The sequence below is a fragment of the Peromyscus eremicus genome, chromosome 19 (genome assembly GCF_949786415.1).
Source record: "Peromyscus eremicus chromosome 19, PerEre_H2_v1, whole genome shotgun sequence".
In the NCBI taxonomy this organism is placed as follows: domain Eukaryota; kingdom Metazoa; phylum Chordata; class Mammalia; order Rodentia; family Cricetidae; genus Peromyscus; species Peromyscus eremicus.
This window is the reverse complement of record NC_081435.1, coordinates 58,963,918-58,987,373: the sequence shown is the minus strand read 5'-3', so window position 1 is coordinate 58,987,373 and position 23,456 is coordinate 58,963,918. Positions and strand designations below refer to the sequence as shown.

Sequence of the window (23,456 nt, the reverse complement as noted above, 5' to 3'; positions counted from 1 at the left end):
GGTCTCCCTCCTACATTCACTGAAGAAATTAGCATCTAGGGATCACTTCCTTTCCAATTACCTCCATGATCAATCTTGGTAATTACACTATTCATGAAGATAATCCATCTGATGCCCTGAACTGTTAGTTCTTTATGGTACCTGAAATGATATTGGCTCCTTCCCACCTCAATTCATCAGTTAAATGTCACACAAAACCAATGCATGGTGTCAGTTTCCATCATCCTTCCTTCTCACTCCTTAGGAATACTTTTTTGCTCACTTATTTTATTGTCCCTTGCCAACAGTTCCTCCATGCATATGAGACTGCCAATTCATTAACTCTTCCATAATCCCTCTGTATCCCATCTCCCATATGTTCTCACGGTTCTGTTTCGTTTTCTACCTTATCTGCATTGCCCCTCCTTCCCACCAATATTCATTATTTGAAAACAAACAAACAAACAAAGAAAAAACATCAACTGAAAAGAAACAAAAAATATATAGTTAAATGAATAACCCCACTAATTTGTACCCCAGTCCCTCTCAGTTGAATGTGTCTGGAGAACCAGGGTCAGTTGCCTTCTGGGTGTGTTTGAACACAAGTTTGAGGTTAGCGTTCATCTGGAAATGCTTCTGCATTTCATCAATTGTTTGTTATTTCATTTAAAAAGATGAACATCCCGCAGTCTGGTTTTTCAGAGTCCAATATCTTCTCACCAATCTTAAAATAATATTTCCTTAGTTAGGGGTGCCGTTCAGAGTGTTTGCCTAACAGCCATAGAGGTTTGGCTTCAATCACCAACACCAAAACCTGAGGATAGTAGTAATAGTTATCAGCGCCATCGTCTTTGTTCTTATATCACCCCAGAAAGAGAAGTGTTGAGAAAATGGTACTTTCATTGTTTAAACAAATCCAATTGGTGTGCTTATGTTACTGAATGAGGATCATGTTGCTAACCCATTACACATGTGTGAATCACTCCTGGACTTACCTCTTTCCCACGCTCCCACATCAATTTTCTTCCTTACTGTCCATTGCAGTAGGCATGTAAACTTTATATTCTGTCCTAACCCCTATTTTAAAACAGTCACTTGGGATAGTTTTCCCACCAACCAAAACTCTAGTACTTATTTGCACAGAAAATATAAAGTATATTTATATTATTTTCTCTGATGCTTGCTTTAATTCAGTTTTCATACTTCTTTACTGAAACCATGGTAGCTGTATTGTTACTTTTCTTTTGTTGTGATCAAACACCATGGAAAGAAGCAATTTATAGAATGAAGAGTTTATTTGGGCTTATCATTCCAAGGGGAGAGTCCAGAATGGCCAGAGAGTCATGGCACCAGGTGACCAGGGTAGAAAGCTGAGAGATCCCGTCTCCATTGACACACACAAAGCAGAGAGCAAACTGGAACTAGAAAGATGTGTGTGGTTGATATATTGTGCACCCCAAAAAACTTACCTGGGGTCAGAGAAAAGAACAGCCTAAACATAGAGGTTAGGCAGTGGTAGCACACACCTTTAATCCTGGCATTCCAGAGGCAGAAATCCATTTGGATTTCTGAGTTCAAAGCCACATTGGAAACAACCAGGCATGGTGACACATGCCTTTAATCCAAGGAAGTGATGGCAGGAAGCAGAAATGTATATAAGGCACGAGGACCAGGAACTAGAAGCTGGTTAAGCTTTTAGGCTTTTAGCAGCAGTTCAGCTAAGATCCATTCAGATGAGGACTCAGGTTTTCAGTCTGTGGAAATAGGATTGGCTGAGAAGTTGACAAGGTTAAGGTTAGCTGTGGCTTGTTCTGTTTCTCTGATCTTTCAGTGTTCACCTCAATACATGGCTCTGGATTTGTTTTTATTAATAAGACCTTTTAAGATTCATCCTACAGATGTGAAGCCTCAAAGCCTGCCCTTAGTGACATGCTTCCTCCAGCAAGGCCAGACCCCCTAAACTCCCCAAATAGCACCACCAACTGGGGACCCAGTGTTCAAATGCCTGAGTCTTTGGAGGATATTTCTCATTTAAACCACCACAGTGGCCAAGGTTGCCAATATATCTATGCTGTCACATCAAATAGTCAACTCTCAGCTGAATGTAGCTTAAATTCTTCTATGCCGTGGGAGGGCAGAAAAAGACAGAGAGACAGAGAGCAACACACACACACACACACACACACACACACACAGAGAGAGAGAGAGAGAGAGAGAGAGAGAGAGAGAGAGAGAGAGAGGACACACACACAGAGAGACAGAGAGAAGACACGCATACAAAGAGAGGGAGGGAAAGAGATAAACAAACACACAGAGACAGAGGCAGAGAGACACAGAGACAGAGACAGAGAGATGTTTTCTCCCTTGAATGTATTAAACCATCTAGTTTCGCTCCTCCTTCCCATTGACTGTTCCTTCACACCATTCTTCCTCTTCTTCCTGACTTTAACACTCAGAGAGAGCTAGGGCTCCTGCTTAGGGCAACTGCCTCTGTCTAATACAGTAACCACTTATGTCTATGGCCATAAGTGATGGAAATGCTGATGATCCTAAATTTTATCTCCACCATCATTCCTTCCCAGAATCCACATGAGCTTTCTCATCAACTGTTCGCTCAGCTTCCTCAAATATCTAGGTACCTCGGCTGTGATCAAATCTGTGGTTTCAGTTTTCCATAATCTCCTTTCTCTCATCTGTAGAACTGTTTGTGGAACAGTATTTTCTTTTCTGGTTTCCAGAAATGACATCACTTTCCATCATTTATTCTCACCAGATAGTAGTTCCATGCTTCTATTGCATTTTAGATATTTTTTTAAAAAAACATACTTACTTATGTGTGTATCTACCTCTGTGTGTACATGCACAGAGGCCAGAAAGTGGCAATGGATGCCTCAAATATGGAGTTACAGGTGTTTGTTGAACACCAGGACTATCATGTGTGTGCTGTGTTCCAAACTCTCATCCTCATGTGTGTGAAGCAGAAGTTCTTCACCACCAAGAGGTTACTCTAGACAATTTGCTTCCTCATTCTGATTTTCTCACATTCCACATCCAGTATTTCAGTACACCCTATATGTAGTTCCTCAATTCATTTTTTTGTCCGACTTAACCTTTTCTTCCCACTTATACTTCATTGACTTTAAGCTCCTTCTATCACTTTATATAGACTATTGCAATATGCTTAAAATTTATCTGTCTATTTTATCTGTTCATCTTGTGGTGAGTTAACTAGCAGCAGTGTTCCAACAGCTGTGCTCCCTCAGCTTACTCCTGGATGCATGTAGAACGACAATACTACAATGTTACACAAAGCTCCATGTGGCCAACTTTCTGTGCTGATCTCTAACATCGCCTTTGCACACGTAACTACTTGTAAATCCACTACAGCATGTAACCCTTCTTTCTATGGCTTGGGCAGCAGCATATACCGTCTTAGGAACTAGGTGAAGGTACATACTAAAAACATGTGTTGTTCTCTTTGAATGAATTAACTCTCTTCTCTCTCTCTCCCTTTCTCATTTTTCTGTGTGTGTCTTGTTTCTCTCGACACCCTCTCTTATGTTCTAATACAATTTCTTTATATGTATATAAAATTTAATTATATATAATAATGATTTAATATATATAATATCATATTTATTGTCTTTACAATGAATATAAAAGATTGGCCCCTGGGTGTTATCGTTATGCCTAATGAACTGATGAGAGAACTAAGGATCAGAGAGATTAAGTAGCTAGCTCACACAGCTAGTAATTAGAGTCAGAATTAGGACAGGATTCTGATGTCAGTGTTCTAGTTATTATTCTCCTAGCTGCACTACTCCACAAAGCTACTGTCTTCTTTCTTACATACCTTGCGCTACATAGAGCAGTACTGTGCTTAGCTGCCTTGTTTCTGAGGATCTAATTACTGTTTTGCTAGTAGGGAACTTCCATCTGAACCTGTTACTTCTAAAAACAAAGCTATGCTTCAGAATGTTTTGGAGGCCATTAGAACCATATGTCAGTGCTCTATCCAACAACTTCTCATATCCCATTGATGTTTCATCAAACTAGCAAACAAACGAAACAACCAAAAACAAAATTACAAACTCATCCATGTATTAGATCAAAGCTGGTTTCTCACTGCTAGACCTTCAGCCCCTGCTAAGGAAGACTGATAAGTGACTTCTTTGCCATTTATTAACAAACAAAATCCATGCACAAATATTAAAGAACAAATGGGGAATCTGAACTGAGTCACAAGCTACCCATTACACCAGCGTTGCTTGATCGTTTTCCAAAAAAGGCCTGCCTCTCCCTTGGTTAAGTCTGTCCCCAATGAAAACCCCCCCTCTTGGACCTCAATTGGCTAGTGGACCGGTGACAGAATTCCTGTAATAGATGACTGATTGTGTCCCCATAAATGCATCGCTTTCCTCTGTGCTTTTAGAATAACTTGATAGAGAGCTACGCTCAACAAAGCTTTCAAACACCACAGCAGATATGATGTGATAAATGCCTTTCGAATTACTTCATCTAGAAATGATGGCTCACACTTTCATATTGGAATAGCAGTATTTAGAATACTTTGTGGTATTTAGTACATAGAGTACTTCCATACATGCTTAGATAGGCAAGTCAAAAATTTCTCTTCTTTAAAAGTTTGTGAATTATTTCATGATGGGGAGGCGATGTAGGTAATTCATCTTCATATGCACATATTGTATAGCTTAGTACCTTGCAAAAATGGGTGCTCACTAAATATTTGTCAAATAAATGAATGATATACATGAATTTAAAAAAGTCCCCTTTGTATTTGCATCAGATTTGTGTTTGAGGGCTCATTTTTTTTCTTTATTAAGAAATTTTCTACTCACTCTACATACCACTCACAGATCCCACCTCCTCCCTCCTCCCATCTCCCAGCCCTCCCTCCCAAATCACCCCATAACCCCACATCCCCCAAATCAAGGTCTCCCATGGGAATTCAGCAGAGCCCAGCAGGTCCAAGCCCCTTCCCACTGTACCAAGGCTACGTAAGGTGCCACACCACAGGCACCGGATTCCCAAAAGCCTGCCCATGCACCCAGGATGGATCTGGATCCCCCTGCCTGGGTGTTCCCCAAACAGTTCCAGCCAAACAACCGTCTTCCATATCCAGAGGGCCTAGTCCAGTCCCCTGGGGGCTTCACTGCCACTAGTCTACAATTCATGGGCCTCCAATAGGTGTTAGAGGACTCATTTTTTATTAGAAATAGAGAGAACATCTGACAAATGTTCCAGTGTACTAAAGGTAGTTGGAATTGTTTCTTACTATAAAGAAATGGGTTTTAAAGGGAAGATAAATAAAATGAAATTAGTAAATATTGATAACTTTTGATTGTCATTGACATGCTTAAACTTTGCTAATTATGATTTCATTCAGTTCTCACAGTATCAAAATGGACTGAAAATGTCCCGGCTGCACACAGGGGAAACAGCCGTGGAGTGCTTAAGGACTTCTCCCCTGAACAGGGCTATACACACTCTGAATCTCTAGTGTATACTGCTTTTTCACAGATAAAGATGACTTTCATGCTTGGCATTATCCACCTCTTTTGAAAATTTTCTTTCTTTGTTTTAAATAGTTTTTGAAAGTATCATATCAGGTTTATAATCATGGGAATTAAGGTTGGTGCCAATCTGATGCTCATTTTTTTTTCTCTTGGTGTTTGCTTCATGCTATCACCTAGTTTTGAGTTTCTCTCTGCCAAATATAAATCTTGTCTTATTTGTAGTATTTTAGTCCACATTAATAGCACCCACCACAATGACCAACAACTGATTTTGCCATTATTCTTTTAGTTTTCTAATATTTCATATATCTAGATTCAGTCTACTAAATAGTTTAAGGTTTTATTAGGATATCCTGGTCCAATTATTCCATTCTAGGATACATTCTAATTTTATAGAAGTACATAATATGCTTACCAAAGACCATATCCAGTTGTAATACAGCTCTGTTACTGTGAATGAATGTACTATAGTGTATATTCATATCACACAATAACATGCAACCATAAAATAAATAAACTAAGTGATAAGACTATATGGAGCATTTCAAAGACATTATGTTGTAAAAGAGAAACCTAATAGATCTGTATGGTTCATCTTATGTAAAGTGTAAAAACAAATAAAGTTATGTATGTTCTTAGACCTCCCAAGGGCAGTCAGTGTTGAAGGGAGTTTATGAGTGACTGTAAGGGATGATGAAAAGACTTGGGCTGATGTTCTCTTTCTTGCTCTGGATGACTAGGCATTTAACTTCAGAAAGTCATGAATCACTATGCTTGGCATGTCCCGGATTTTCCATATGTAGCTCATATGGCCGTAAGAAGTAATGACACAACAGGATATATATTCTTTTAAATACTGTCACATTGAATTATTACTTATTGCTTGTAACTTCTACATTGGTGAAATTATATCCAACAAAAGAAAATTACTTCAATATGTGGCCATAGTCAATTTCAGAATAATTCATAAGCATCTGATAAATAAAATATTCTATTTCCATCTATTGTGATTGACAAAGATATTAGATAACTTTATAATGTTAAAATTTGTAATTCAGAACTTGGCAGAGCTGTGCATACTTTTACTACAGTACATGAGTTTACTGATGGCCTCTTTGTATTTGCTTGGATTTATTCAGGTCTAAACTCTGTTACCAAACTAGATAAACCAAACCTATAGCATTATTCCAATTTCTAGACATATATCAAAACAGTTGCTGTTCTGCTTAGGAAATCTTATTTTTCTAAGATTATTTTCATTTTTCCTTCACATGTTAACCATATTTATTAGTTATAATTTGTTATTATAAAACAGCATTGCCGAAAGTGACCAGTGGAAGAAAGAGTTGATTTTTTTTTTGCCTACAGTTCTAGAGAGAGGGTAGGCAATGGCAAGCAAGGCTTGGCAGCAGGCTGCTGGAACAGGAAGCTGAGAGGCCACTTAAAGCATGGCAAGTCTGTGAACTTTTATCCCTGTGACATACCAAATGTCATTTTTTTTTACTGCCATGGAAGTAATTACAGCAACAAATTAGAACGATTAGGTATGATTTTCCTGTAAGTTTACAGTATTAGGAAGCGCCATGTGCTAGCTATTCCAGCAATCAGACTGTTAATACAGAGATGGGGGGAGAGAATGGGGTATCGGCGAAACAATACTGGTGAGAGTGAGTGCTGTGAGACTATGGAAATGGATTGGATTAACCTGTAGAGGTAAGACTGGAGCAGGCTTTCTGAACCCTAACACCAGTAATCTCTGATACAGACTGGGATCAAGAAGGGGAGAAGAGGTAAGCAGCTTCCTTTGGCTGGTGGAAGTGCTTTACTTTACATCTCTAGAACTGTATTCCCATATGTGTGGCCATTGCCAAATCACTTTCTTCTCCAAACATTAGGAGTAGAACAGACTAGGATTTAGGAATTTGGTTTGAAGCAGATACATGTGTTGATATATTGTGTGCCTCAGTAAAACTTGCCAGAGGATCAGAGGACAGAGCCAGCCACTAGATTAGACATAGAAGCCAGGCAGTGGTGGCACACACCTTTAATCCCAGTACTGGGAAGCACACACGCCTTTAATCCCAGGAAGTGATGACAGGGTGGACATAAGTATATAAGGTGTGAGGAAACAGGAACTAAAGCAGTTCAGCGGAGACCTTTTCGGGTGAGGACTCAGAGGATTTCAGTCAGATGATATATGAAGCTGGTGAGGTAATTGGTGGTAGCTGTGGCTTGCTCTGCTTCTCTGATCTTTCAGCTTTCACCTCAATATCTGGCTCTGCATTTTTTTTATTAATAAGACCATCTAAGATGAGAACAACAGATAGTCTGTAAGACCACATCAATAATAAAACTCTGTTTTAGTATAAGACAATTTATTGGACAAAATCCTCTTGATTTTTAATATTTTTATCTTTCCTTGTAAGTATTTGAGATAGAAATACAGTTCAAAGCAAGCTTTAATATAAAAAAAAGCTCAGAAATATAGTGTGGGGCCTAGCAAAAAGAGACAAAAATGGGGGTCCTACAGTTTTCTTTTAAGATAGTTTAGGGGCTACTTAGTGTATCTTGGTTTACAAGAACATTTACCAAGACTCTACTTCCCATTGACATCATCGCATGGCTGCAGAATTCGCTAACATTAAATTGAAGAAACTATTGAAAGTGAAATACAGCTACAAGAAAGAAAAAATAAGATCTTCCAAAATGGAGTCCTATTGGGTCTAGCTACCACATCACTAAAGGTCTGGCTCTACACAAATAGACTGTAAAGGAGTTGTCTATAGGAGGATAAGTAACCCCAGCTTCCAGGATATTTAAAACAAACTGTGAAGCTTTTTATTTATTTATTTATTTATTTATTTATTTATTTATTTAGGTGTGTGGTTTTTATGGTTATTTATGTTTTCTAGACATTAATCCTCATCTGATTGTATATCCATATATTGACAACTATTAGACATCTGTGCATTTTTATAGCCATATCTCATCCAAAAAGACCTCAGTTGAAATTCCTAACAGAAAAACATAAAGGTTGTGGGAGGTAGTGGGGGGTCTTAGATTACATTCTAACAGTAAATATCCTATGATGCTAATACGTCTCAAAACTTGCTGTGGCAGACAGTAACCAGCAACTCTATAGCACATTTTATTTTGAGAAGTGTGTCTAAAGTGCACAGGAGTGAGCCAACCACAGATAGATAAAAAAGGGGTCTTCCCTTAGCTCAGAAATGAAAACTCAAAAATAAGAATCCAGACTTTTCTTTATCATTATAGTTCTGAAGTTTCTCCTCCAGTGGGGAAACAACTTTTTCTTCTGCTCTCAAAATCTTACAGGGTAATAAGCCCTTCAGGGCCAAATACGAATTAAAACAGACACCTACATAATATACATAAATCTATATTAATACATATGCATGTAATATACATTAGTAATTAATACATCTGTGAAACTTTCTTATCAATGAATATCTGAAATGGGTACGAATATTTATTAGCAATGGTAACCCATGCTAAATGTTCCAGTGTTCCAAATTATGTCTAGGCCATTGCAGAAACATTACCAGAGAAAGAGGCAGCATGAGAAATCGTTACATTGAAGCGTTTTCACTCAAATACATTATTTTGACTGTTATGTTTCTCCCCTCTCCTCCTTAAACAAATCTCTCAATACCATCATGTCTCATGTTGAGAAGTATCTAGAGAAGATGTGGTCCTCAAAACTTATAGCATTAAATTTGAGTGCTCACATTAGAGTTTCTGTAGGTTGCTCTTAGTGATAACATTTTAAAGATGGCTGTAAACGTTTCCAAATGCCACAGTGCCTGTTCATGGAGCTATGTATTTGGCAAGGGAATTTCTGCTTCAAAACTCTCTGTGCGTCAGTGTCAGATATAAATTCAATTGCCAGCAAGCCGTGTCGGAAGAGACTTCTAGTCATATTTGGCCACAGAGCAGAGATTTATTGAAACTGAAAGATAGTATTGCTCTTTGAGCTGCTGTACATAAACACAGCAGTGTAGTGAATGCTGAAAAAACTCACGTGTGAGGGTATGTGTGTGAGTGTATGCATTCATATGTGTGTGCAAGTGCATAAATGCTCCTGACTCTGAAAACTGATGTCTTGTAAAATAATAAGAGAAAGAGTGGTAAATAACATTTTATTCAACTTAATTTAGGTTCATATGATTTTCTCCACACACATATACCCCAAAACCACTGAGGATTTAACCTAGGGATTTTTGCATGCTAGACAAGCACACTGCCATGGAAGGATATATTCAAGTTCTCTCTTCATGTTTTTGAAACAAGGTTTCACTAAGTTGCCTAGGATGGTTTTGATCTCATGCTACAGTCCAGGCTGGCTTTGAACTCAAGGTTCTCCAATCTCACCTTCATTTCCAATATTACATATGTAGACCTCCAGGTCCCCAGTAGGATGATTATTTTTGTACCAGTTGTCTTACAGGTGAATGTCAACAACTTCTGGTCCCTTCAAGAATAAACCATAGAGGCTGGTGAGACAGATCAGTAGTTAAAGCTTGTACTGCTCTTTTGAAGGATCCAAGTTCAGTTCCCAACACATACATTGTGTGACTCACAAAAGCCTTTAACTACATCTGATGGGGAATTGGACTCTATGGCCTTGTGGGCACTAACAGTCATCAAACATATGCACATATGCACACACATACAGAGTACAATAAAGCTTAATATTTTAAAATAAAAAATGAATCAGAGATCAAAATACCTTAAAACCAAAGCTGTCAATGACTGAATGTCTTAGTCTACACCAGGAAATAAGACAATAAGCATTTTTGACATGCAAAAACACACACAAAAAATGTATTATCTGTCAAAAATGCTAATGTTTGTAATACCTTTGTCCCATAGTCAGTAGTCTAAATGAAAAGCAAATTTTGTTCAGCCATGAAGGACTCGAGGTTGGAACATAATTTCAGTCTCTTTGGTTGTTTCAGTTCCTCTGTGAAGATTCAATGCCTTGTTGATTTTTTATTTCTTTGTCCACATCTATTTGCCCTTATTCCAGAAGATCCTTATGAATAATTTTTTCCAAACCGGAATGTTGAATATTGGCTCATAAAATCTTTGCTAGTGTTATAATAGTTTAATAATATTGGTAAAAAGATAGGCACAGTTGATGGGATGGGAATTGTCTGTATCTAAGGAAATGTTCATTGTGACAGTAAGGTGAGTAAAAAATGTCAGTGTAAATTAACTATCAGCCATCTATCAACCTTAATGCCTGGCCAGTGGTTGTTTGATCAATAAAATAGATTTTAAAAAGAACTAAATTAACTATTTCATACACTAAGATTTTTAGCTGCATAAAAAAACAGATTTTATACTACTTTATGTCTGTTTTTCACAAATGCTTTTATTATGTTTTTACTAGTGTTATTATTAGAAATATTACTATAGTAACTATTCATTCCAGGACATGAAATAATACAACCAATGACCTCAAAATTCTCCAATGAGTTCAAATATCAAAAACACAAATACTCTAGAAACTTTTTTTTATTACTCAACAGAAAAAATTAGGCTTATGCTGTTACTGTACATTCAAAGAGACAAAGATTGAAGAATAATCATTTTCTTTTTTTAATGTACAGGTAACCTTTGGCTTTAATTTTGCTCTTTTTGAAAGTTTTTGTCATTTTAAAAGTTTGCCTTTTTTCCAGATCTGTCTGCCTGTTTGTTTGGTATAATCAAAATTTACTATGTGTAGGATAACTTTATTGGGACATTTTGTCATTTCTCAAATTCACTTTCAAGCATTTTCTAAGGTAATTTAGAAAAAGTGTGCACCCCCCATCTACATTCTAAATTTATCATTTTAAGTATTTTGGTACAATTTACATTTCTGTGTAAAATTGCCATTGACTTGCTATTTGCTATCATCCTTCTAGGAAATGCATGGGGAGGCTGTCTCTTTAACAAGGGTTCATATAATTCAGCTGTATCCTCAAAGTAGTATCTACCATTCTCTGTTCCCAGAGAGTCGTATGCAAATATCACTAATTTTTCTAGTTGACGGTCTTTTATTGATCATCCCCTTTTGCAGGATAAAAGAGCTATAAATTAAGATTTTATTTTATACTTGCTATTCCCCTTACTTTAGATTTTAACTGTTACATTTTGTTTGTTTTTTTACCCCTTCTGGGTGGAGTCAGCATTTCAGTTAGGGTTTCTGCGCTGCTATGAGGAAAAATAAAGTTTTGTTGGAATGTCATTACTAATGACATAAATGGGGTTATTTTACACACCAGTTTCATGTGTGTCCGTGTGTGTGTGTATGTGTGTGTGTATTTGAATAATACTTATGATGCAAATTATATTCCAATGTTTTCCTTATATTAACCTAAACAGTGATCTGTGATTAACCTATACATAACTGCATATATGTGGAGGATAGTCTTAAATATAGTTAATTTTTTTTTTAGTCACTGAAATATGAACTCCTCCAAAGATACATGACAAATGCTCTCTGTGAAATGCACTCAGCCTTTTCCAGTAGTCTTTCCCTCACATCTAAATGAAGTCTGACTTCATTTGTAAAAACTTCCTGACTGTGTGTAAAAAATTGTTAAAATGCAACTTCGTTAAGCTTGCACCTTCTAGAAGACACACCACTGTGAAATTGTACCAAGAATAATAAACTACAAATATTCCTGAAATCCTTTTCTGCTTAGTGGTACAGTAGTTTACTAAAAAAATATTTCCAAGATAGTGATGCTATTAATAAAGTGAAGAATATAATTTTTCAAAAGGGGTTTTCCTTTGTGAAATGTGCAAAACATACACACATCGAACCCAGAGACGGCATTAGAATGTAAATAATTACTTATAAAAGAAAGGTAACTTTGATATCATGGACTAGAATATACTACCCAAACTAACATTCCAATAGCTGACTCAAAGTCCTTGTTTTGGTAATAAGAGACAAAGAATACTCATCATTTTATAAGATGAATATTAAATAACATAAAATTAAGGTTGACTAAAATTGTAATAAACATCTCATAAAATAATATAGATTAATAACCTTTGAATAATGAAATTGAACAAAACTGTCTAAATATCAAAAACATTGAATAAGTGTTTTTCTGTGGGTTTCAGCCTATATCATCATACTGTTGGTATTCACAGGTAACATTAGGTTACCTTTAAATAGTGTGTACTCATCTGGACCATGCTGAGGGTTAGAAGGATTATATTTAAAGATAAACCCTAGTTATGGATACTGAGAGTGTACTTGTGTTTATCTTTGCAGTTTGCCTCTTGACAGCAGTACATTCATTTACAGGATTAAATCACAGTTCCCAACACCTCCTAAACCCACTATATACCATATATTCCCTTTGTCATAGCCTAATACTTCTTGTTCTGTGTTTCTCCTTAGAAGAAAGACAAAAAAAAAAAACTGGAATACTTTATTATTTTCTCAGAGACATGAAGTTTCAAACTGGAACATGTACCACAATAAGGTTTTTTTTTAAAGTAAAATTTCTTTCCTATGCAAGAAGGAAGTTTGTAAGAAGAATTAAGAGACTGTCAGTGAGGCCATGGAGAATATACATTGGCTTGATGACTTAAATTTTGAAAATGTGTCCATGTCCTTTGATGTGGGCTAGGTGGAGACATAGGGCTTTTTAAATAACTATTTTTTTTCTTTTGCAGCTGTCGTCAGTGCCATCCCTGTGCCAACACTCGAAAGTGCCCAGTATCCTGGAATCCTCCCATCTCCCACCTGTGGATACCCCCATCCTCAGTTCACTCTCCGGCCGGTACCATTCCCAACACTGTCTGTGGATCGAGGATTTGGAGCAGGAAGAAGTCAGTGTAATGCATTTTCTTTCTACTTTATTGTGAAAAAAACAACTAATTAACAATAACAATATCTCCTCTGAGTATCCTTTTGATATTCTTATTCTTTGGAAAGATTGATTACGGGTGACCCTGCTACAAGAATTTTCCTTCTCAGTACTCTTACCCATTGGATCCTAGGAACATGCTCTTTCCACAGCAGACTCCACAGAAAAAAATGTATCTAGTGGGCAAGAAAGTACACACGGTTCCATTACACAATGGTACAGTAGATGTTTTAAAACAATACCTTGCTAAGCAGGAAGTTATAAATCAAGTGGTGTTTTCCAGTACATTTTATTTTTTTTTATCTAGTATCTGTTATTTAAATTGAAATATATCTACTGAGTCCCAGTGAACAAATACTTGATGAATCCTTAGCATTCTTTAATTGCTAAAGTACTACTTTTTCAACTTTCAACTATTGGGGGAGCTTGGGTGCTAGAATAAAAAAAGGTCATGTATTAGAAAGGGAACAAGAGTGAAGGGAGACTGCAGCTTTCATGTAGACCCTGGTAATTTCTTCTGTGCCATTTGCTCTCCCCCCCTCTTTGAGCACAGCATCTTTAAGTCGATTTTATGGCTTTCATCTCTTAGTTAGGAACAGGTGACTCAGCAGCTCATGTGCAAGAGGACGTTTAGTAACAGATATGATAGCACAGCAATAAAATATATTCGTGAGGTAAGCTATATTTTTCCCAACTCAACAGGAGCAGCCCTAAGAAATCATAAATCGCCCAAATGTAGCAAGGTTAGAATTAAAAGGCATCAAAAATCTGCCAGGCGAGAATTAGATTCATTTCCCTTTTCTCACTGCACATCACATCTACAGAATAGAGTTGTGTGCTAAATCTCAGGGGAGAAAAGAAACTCCAAAAGGGAAAGGAAGGGAAATGAGAAGCATGTGGGAAGTCCAACACCTAGAAATTTCTGGATCTCAAACAACTACACATGGGAGTCTACTCAAAACACTTCACAAATCCCTTCTTTGCTCCTGAACAGAACTCCCTTCATTTGTTGATTCTACCACACCCTTTTCATTTTCTCTGATCTTAGGACTTTAAAGGGACACTGAAGAGGAATCTGTAGGGTGACTTTGCTCTGGTCCTTCTGGCAGGGTTGACACACCATGGCTCAGTGCTTTGCTTATTAGAAATCATTCCATTTTAGTAACTGTTGCCTTCATTTCCTTTCCAGTTTTTGTAAGCATAGTCTATAAATGTATTCATCTCCTCTGCCCCTTCTCTTTTTTTTCCTTCTGAGTCAGTGTAGCATGTGGAATTGTCTCTAATTGGATCCTGGGAGAAATTATTCAAAAGCTAAATTTCAAGGGAAAGGAAATATGCTGGTATTAAGAATTTTTTTGTTTGTTTGGTTTTGTTTTATTTTTGTATATGATTAAAAGAAACTTGCTCTTGAAGACTCTATTTGATAATGAGGAAGCATGAATACAGGGGCTATATGGAAATTTTCTGTACCTTCCATCAATTTTTCTGTAAACTCCAAATAATGAAGTACATTAAAAGTTAGTTAATCAATCAAAACATTTACACTCTTTAGTAGATTTTTGCTTTGATAGTCTTTGAGCAATATGATTTAGCAAATGAAGGTAATCCTATATTATAATAGAAGATATTTAACAAAATAATTGTGTATCATTATGTAAACAATGCTTTCTTCGCAAAATACTGTATAATTTTTGAACTTCATCCCAGTCACAAGGCAATGAACATTCTATCCCTGGCCATGATTTCTAGATTGCTTAAAATGTATATATGTTCATTCATTCAGCAAGTAGTTTTCAACACAATATATGCAATAGAAAAGAAATAGCATCTAATGTGCTTCAAGCAATTGCCTAGAAGTGAAAAGGAATGAATAAATGTTCTCTTTTCCAGGAAACAAAATAGTCTCTAGATCACTGTCAATGGTAGTTAACATCCAGCTCTTTGGTGTTGGTTTCTACGTGCCATGGAGAACACTAAACACCCCTGTTCTCTCTCAAGCAGAAAGCAAGCCATGGCTCTGAGTAGAGATGTCTTATTAGTGTCCTTTAGCACCAGAGAAAAGCATAGAGAAAGAAACAAAAGTAATGTGGCCAAGGGTAAAGACTGCTCTTCTCCAACATTATCTCAAAGACCTCGAGATTCTTAAGCCAGGAAATGCTAAAGCCATGCCACAAAGCCTGAAGTCATAAACAAAACTGGAATTCTCTGCAACTGTGAGGAAAGAGGACACACACTAGAAACCTTTGCATTCCACACGTTTCCTGAACAATGGAGAAATAACCTCACCTGTGTAACTACAGCTCCACTCTTCTCATAACCCACAAGAAAGTTGCTGCCCCAGGCGATCAGAACTGTTCTTTGAAAATCTTCCAAACACGTAGTCTTGGAACTTCATTTCTCCAAACTATAACAAAGCAATGTCTCACTTTTCTCATCCATGAAACAAGTCATGGAAGAGGAGTTTAAGAGGTTCCCATTCTGTCATTACCATAGTGCTTCTCAGATTTACCCATGCTGTTCTTCTGATCCATTTCTCCCACAAACTGGAAATTGCCAAATGGAATTTGTCCCAGATAAAATCAGGAGCACAGTGGGAGAGTTCATTTATTATTCTGGGGGTGTCTGTCCTTTGAAATGCTCAGGCTATGAGGAACCAGATTACTGGTAGTTCATAATGTTTTTCTTCTAAGATTAATGAATAGGTTCCTAGAGGAGATGTTCATGTCCCAGGGTCTGCTTCATGCTGTTGGTGGGTTGTATTTCTATCAACCATAGCAATTTCCAGATAGAAGAAAAATCCTCATTTCCATTTTTGCAGTATTTCTGCCAGTTATTCTGTAGCAAGTATTTTGTATGTTGACATTAATTATTATAAAGTACCTTGAGATTTGACTCCACTGTGTAATTGTATGCTATTTGTACAATGAATTCTGACTATTTCATCATTTGAAAATGAGTGCCTTGCCGACATCCATTGGCTTCTCACTCTGCTCTGAATTGCAGGGAGGCTGTATTCTGTGGGTGAAAGGATCTTGTCTTTGCATTCAGAGCTCTTAGTACAGATAAATGCCATGTCACTGAGCCAATTTATTTCACGTAGGTGTCCTGGAGCTGGTGTCTGAACTGGCCAAACAGGCACATCGAAGATGCAGCATTTCTCTGTTAGAGTGATTGCTATGCTGTTTATTTGAGGATTTTTGCTGCTTTAAATGTCAGCCAACTCTGAAATCATTTCATTAAAATACAAGAATTATGAATTACCTATAAAACCCTCTTGCACTGTATTGGTTTTAAACAAAACAAAATTTGTCTCTTATGGATTGCCTTCTATTAACTTCCAAGGGTGGAGCTTCTTACTCATACCTCAGGTTTCACATTGTGGTCTTATGTGTTATTAAGGATGTACAAGAAAAAGGGTATGATCCACTTAGTTAGGGTCACATCTTGTGATCCCAGTGGGAATCTTTCTAGACAGCTGGAAGGCTAGAGATACAGAACTTGGAATAAAGAGAATTTTAGTTCTCATTGAAGCAAGTGAAAAGAAATGGCATGAGAAGAACATGGCCAGGAGTGTCCTCCATGAATAAAGTGAGGATGTGACTGCTCCAAAGTATGGTTGAAGGGAAGGTTTTTATTGTAGATATGAGGGAGAATACAGCTAGAAGCTTCCAGAAGAGTCCAGAGCAGAGAGAGAAGACTGCTGCATGGCCAGCAGAATGGGCGGAGCCATGAGAGTAGGGGCAGGGAGATAGAGTAAGGGAGGAGAACCAAGAGTGAGGACAGGAGAGTGCATGGCTAAAGTGGCAGGGTTATATAGGAATGAGAACCCCACGGGCAGGGAAGACCACAAGCCAGGGAAGCTTCGGGTAGGGGGTGGGATGAAAGAGAGAAAGTAGGGGCAAACCACAGGTACTGGCTGAGCCGGGAGGTCAGCATGCACTTTGATATGTTAGTAGGCACCTCAGTTAGCCACTTGTCCTACGTTTTGGACCTTACACTCAATACTTTAGTTAAATCATTATAATACATATGTTCACATGTCATACAAAGATTTTGTCCTAATGAAAGACTGAATTTAAGGCATTAAAGAAAGATGTCTGTAAATTTTATTAAGCTCAAGATTATAATAACATTGTATCATGAACTGTTCATGCCCAAAATACAAGAGGAAAAAAAAGAACTGAAGGAATGAAAGAGAAATAAAAGTAAAGTAGACATTAAAAACATTCTATTATTTCCTCAATGCTGCAGGAGTTCTGGGAACAAGATAAGAATTAGTTGTAGTACATCTTCCATAGAGAGAATTACCTAAAGCAATTCCTAAGAAAAGAATGTGAGATCTCTTTCCTGTACTCATAAGCTGGCATTACAGTATGTCCCCATTACTGACAACCAGTCAGTGTAAATATAAAGGGATCAGAGAGAATCAACCTCAGGAACCCCATTTGTGAGACTCACAGTTCACACAGGACCAGAGACTGTCAGTCAAATGAAAGGCAATATTCCCAAGAATTCCCATCCCTATGAAGTCATAAACTGCTTAGATTGAATAACTTTCTCCATCCTGCGAATCATCCCTGAAGACAATTTTGAAAGAGCCTGGAGTGTGGTAGTCATTTTCTGCAATCTAGGAGTTAATGAATTCCTTTGGGACCTGTGGTGTGAAGGACATGCATGCAAACAAGGAAACCTACCTTCTTCAAAGGACCAGGTGTGAGGGAACAACTCAGCCACTATGCTGAAGCTAAGGAACAAAAATGCCCACATGTAGAAATAAATTATTAAATCTTGTTTTGAAAATCAGTCTTTGGTCACATTCTTCTTCAGATTAAATGGAAGTCCAAAGTTAAAACCTAATATTTTCTCATTCTGTAAAATTAAACTTTCAACCATCCCGGGGCAGAATCTGATCAAACACAAATACAAAGACATTCCTCTCCCCATGTGATCATGTAAGCATTTTAGTTTCTTGTGAGACCCACATGGAATATTCATAGTTAGCTGTCTTACTTGTGGTTCCTTATTGGAAGACTAACGAAGTCCCTGTCTGATTTTGAGCTCTGACTGCTATCATTTCCTCAGCCAACTGCATCCTCATTCTCCACCTCCAAAGGGTGAGTCCCACAGGCTGCTCTCTCATCCAGGGGGCCTCTGACCCCATCTGAACCAAAAAAGATGAATAGAAACACATCTGCAAGATGCGTCACTACTGCATATCTTTCATAAGACACCTTAATCTTTTTATCTTTCATGTCTACTCCTTCAGCATCACCAACTTCTTTTCCAACTCCTCTGCCCTTTGCCCATAGTGAGCTTCTCAGGGTCATCTCAAAATTATCTCCTCAACTTATTATCTTGAAATAATTCCATGTTTGAAATTATCCTTCCAAAGTGAGATATTATCACACCAATGATTATTTTTTCCATTTTGCCTAAAACAATTTTCCTAAGAAATAATTAACTAGAAATACTTGCATAGAGTCAACAGCGCTTACACCTACTAGGCAGCTCTTTTCATCTGTAGTTTAACTTAGACCTTTTGGCTTTGAATATGAATGAACATATAAAGCTGAGTTACCCTGTCTTTAGCAACAGAAAAAGCCTTGAAAATATTTTAGTTTCACTCAGCTGTGTTCCCCAGGAGAAAAGGTGCAATCAAATATACAAAGCTGTCCAGATACCCCAAGGCTGTCTCAAATGACTATGCGAGACCTCTTCAACTACAGTACTCTGCCTGAAAATTACAAGGTTTGCTACCAAAGAGGAAAAAATCATAATTCTGTATTCAGGCAACTTGCTCTAGTGGAGTCATGTCTCATATAACTTTTAGCTCAATGTGCTTCTATTTTGTTATGGGAGATAATGATAGTGGCTATTATTTGTATCATTTTTTTCGCAATGCCTCTGAGCACCCTGTAACTATCATTTGTTTGACAGTTGACATGGCATGTTTAAATAGCAGGAGAGTGGCATATTGGCTGGTAGATAATAATGCAGCTATAACTGAGTTTGGTATGTTGAATTTCATTGGCATTACTACTTAGAAAAGGAGAAATAAGTCCTTTTTTTTTCCTGCTTCATCACTTATGATTACAGGGTTCAGACAGTTCATGCACTATAGTTAGTGTGAATATATTGTATCACTGTATCTATAAGACACACCCAATCCTATTGTACCTGTTCCTGCCATTGAAAAGTGATGAGCTGATTGTTTTGCATACATACAAAAAAGCTGAAGAATAAGAATGTCCATAATATGGAGAAGAGATTAGCAGATACCAGCTTTTCTCCTTGGACTGATACTGGAAATGTGAGGGAAATAAACTTTATCTTGAATAACACCTGGATTTATCTCCACTACAGCTGTGAGTGAAGGACCAACCACCCAACAACAGCCCATGCTGCCTCCAGCTCAGCCTGAACATCCCAGCAGCGAGGAAGCACCCAGCAGAACTATCCCCACAGCGTGTGTCCGACCAACTCATCCACTCCGCAGCTTTGCCAACCCTTTGCTACCTCCACCAATGAGTGCAATAGAACCCAAAGTCCCTTACACACCACTTTTGTCTCAGTCAGGTAAGTAGCCACGCCACTTATCAAGGCACTGTTATCATCAGTGATAGCTCTAAAGTGCAGAGGGGAACTTGAGAAGGCCTAGATATCATGTATTTCATTGTGGATTGCCTGCCCACTGTGGTCATGTTTGTTACTGATGATTAAAAAAGCAACCAGGGAACTGACAGACAGTTTAAGCAACTTATTTCAGTCTTTATGTCTGGTGAGTAATATATCTTCACCTATTCCTTTTAACACAGATTCTAAACAAAATACATAGATTCTAAAATTTGAGGATGTCTGTGCCTCTCAGTTTATATCCAACTTATTTAATGACAAAAACAGATATAAGAAGAATTCTATCAAATATTCCAAAATTATGAAAAGAAAAAAATGAAGTATCCTAAATAGTTATGTGTTTAGTACTATATATATGTCATTTTCATCCACGTTTTAATAAGGAAAACAAAGTAGTTCAATATTATATACCAACTATGACCAATTATACAACATCATAAAACTAAACTGCAATAGCACGTTTGATTGTTTTCTTGGCTTGTGCCAGTCATGAATGGCATCTTTCTATCACTCAACATAGCAGAAAAGGTTTATGTGGGCCCTTGATTCGAAGGTTCCAGTTCATGGTTTATTGAGCCTGTGGTACGGCTTCATATCATGGTAGGAACATGAGGCAGAGCAAACAACTCATCTCACTGCTAGCAAGCCAAAGAAGGGGAGGAGGAAGGACTAGGGTCTTCTAGTCCCCTTCAAGTGTATGCCCCCAATAACCTAAAGACCCCCACTGGACACCACCTCTTAGAGTTCTATCACCACCAAAGAGCACCACCATTCAAATCTAAACTATGACAGAAGAAAAGAGTTTTTTCTAAGTAACAGATTTTTTTTAAAGAGCAAAAATGACAAAAATAATTTTTGAATGCTATTCATTTTAATTGAAAGAAAAAAACTCTATGTAGAAGTGACATTTGATTCAGGTCATGGAATGTGGAGATCATGCTGCAACCTGGAGCACTGGGATATGAAAAGTATTAACAAGAATCTTTGTTTTGGGTTGGACAGGTGGAGCAGAGAGCTGACATTTCTTATCAGGCATTATTTTCACCTCATTAAAATATTACTAAGGCTAACTGAAACAGATTCTGACACAATGGAGCGTAAGTGGTTGCAGTGTGTCCTTAGGAATAGAATCAGTTGCTTGTATTGTCCCTGACCGTATTCCATCCAATAACGAACGTATCTGAGGGGTTGCTGACTGGTGGAAGCCATACAAGGGACGCTTATTGCTTAGATCTCCATTGTCCTCTAGGAGCTTCTATTGTTTGACTATTGCTCCCATTTTGTTTTAACTCTTTGTCAGAAACCGTCTTTTCTTTCATATTTTCTGACCCCTCTGGTTTGATTTTTTTTTTTCATAATTTGCCTCTAAATGCTATCCTCTCTTTATGCTTTTGTGAGATGCACTCTCCTATCACTTTGGAATTATTAAATGCCATTCCCTTTTATATTTCTCCTTCATTGTCTGCCTGTGATTCCTGTGCATTTCATAATGCCTCACCTCATGGTTTTCAAATAAGTCTCCCTACGTTGCTCCTGACACATGGTAGATAGTATGCTTTTTAGAAGGGTTGCTGTTTACTTATTCTAATTGAAAAAGAAAATTAGCAGACTGACAAATGTATTAGTAGTGACATTAACTACATGCATCTTAGCCCAAAAGATGAAATACTTAGTGCTTTCAACAAATTTTAATTCCAAGAAAATCATTACTTTAGTCAAACTGATTGATGAAGTAAAGTCATGCTGTTGTCAGCTTGGAAAAGAAAATACCTCAAATAATTTTGCTCTGGATTTCATAATAAAAGACTGTGTAATTAGTAATGAATTTGTCTTTACTTACTGCACATAATTACTTTAGAATATGGTAATGGGAGGCATTGCTCTAATTTTTAAAGATTATGCTAAATGAGAAGTTCCTCTGCTTTGAAAGCTTTGTGATTAGCATCAGTGAAGGAGCTCTTCCCCTCAATAGGATTTCTGCCTGTGGTTTTTCATGAGCAGTGTTAAGGGTCCCAGCCTCAATTTGCCTCCCACTGAGATGTGCAGAGCTGTGCTTGCAACAGCTTTACATATGAGGAATAAGGCAATCCATATCATGGAGTAACAATCTCCCTGGGATCCCAGAGCCTTTCGAGGTATTGCGGGGGTAGGTGGTAATTAGAGAGGCATTCTGTTGTCATAATGACTGGAATTCTGCCTACCTGCAAGCATAGATTCATTCCTTCATTCCCCCTACCCCCCGCCACCCGTTGAGTTAGTGATTTAGCTTAGTAGACTCCAGGGTCTTTATGGTGTTTTTCAAAATTTCGTTTTCATCTTGTGATAAAATGATTCTGCACCAGAGTTTCATATCGTGGGGGTGAATAACTGCACTGGCTTTACAAATTCCACAGAGCAGCCACTGTACCTTGAAAATCACAGATGTGGATATATTAGCGATTTGACTTAGTCCCCTCTCAGGTTAGATAGAGAATGTTTGATGTAATGTTAGGCTTATTACATTATAAATTTGACATAAATTATAAAGAGAGCCAAGATAGGATCTCGTGTGTGTGTGTGTGTGTGTGTGTGTGTGTATGTGTGTGTGTGTGTTTCATATACTCTTGTGTGGTTTCCCTCCTGAAGTTCTTCCTAGCTGGAAAAGGACCGGCAGTACTTTAAATGAGTTTGGAACAGGAACTCATTTGTCCTGTGGAACTGTCATTCTACAGGCAAAGAGCATGTCACTTCTCAAATACTGATGTTTACAATGTTGCACCATTATAACATGAACCTCCTAAGCTGCTCTTGCATCTTTGTAAAACAAAAAGAATCCTGTAACTCTTTCACCTATATATCTATATTAAGGTCCAGTGCATCCTGATATTTTCAGTCTTTGAGTGATCAATACATCCGTGGACATGACAAAACCAGAAATCACTTCGTTGTATAGCAAAATTGAGTTTGATTTTCCCCTTGCACATTGTGGCATGTGTTTCAATTTGTCTGTGGACTGAGGACAAGGTGTAAGTATGTATGGATGACAGTAGACAGAAAAGGCATGTAATTTATATTTTATGACTGCTTGGGAAGTCATGTATTCCCTTTGTAACATCATCTTTTTGTCAGGCCTCATTTTGGTAAATATACTATGAAACAAGGCAGCCAGCAAAGTGCTTTTTATAAATTACTACAATTGATTCCAACACCCTACTCTCAGACTACCCCTGAGAATGTTAATTAAAGATGTCACCTGAGTGTTCCATTCTGCTAGAATCAGTCACAGGCAGAGGTTGTGGGAGATCAAATGTCCTTTAACAGGTATCATAAAGCCATTGCTGTTAGGGTCAGTCACAGAAGGTAAATAACTCCCACAACTAAATGATGGGGATGTGTTGACTTGGTTTTATTGGAGCCAACGCCAGCACCA

The 23,456-nt window shown here is 37.6% G+C and overlaps 1 protein-coding gene across 1 annotated transcript in view; it reads left to right on the top strand.

The window, feature by feature from the left end:
* The window catches only part of Dcc (DCC netrin 1 receptor), a 722,447-nt gene that overhangs the window by 667,156 nt on the left and 31,835 nt on the right, over positions 1–23,456 (top strand). Inside the window, exons 26-27 of the mRNA XM_059246128.1 lie at positions 13,221–13,382; positions 19,778–19,990. Of these exons, the coding sequence (XP_059102111.1) occupies positions 13,221–13,382; positions 19,778–19,990 (375 nt within the window). The remainder of the gene's footprint in view (positions 1–13,220; positions 13,383–19,777; positions 19,991–23,456) is intronic.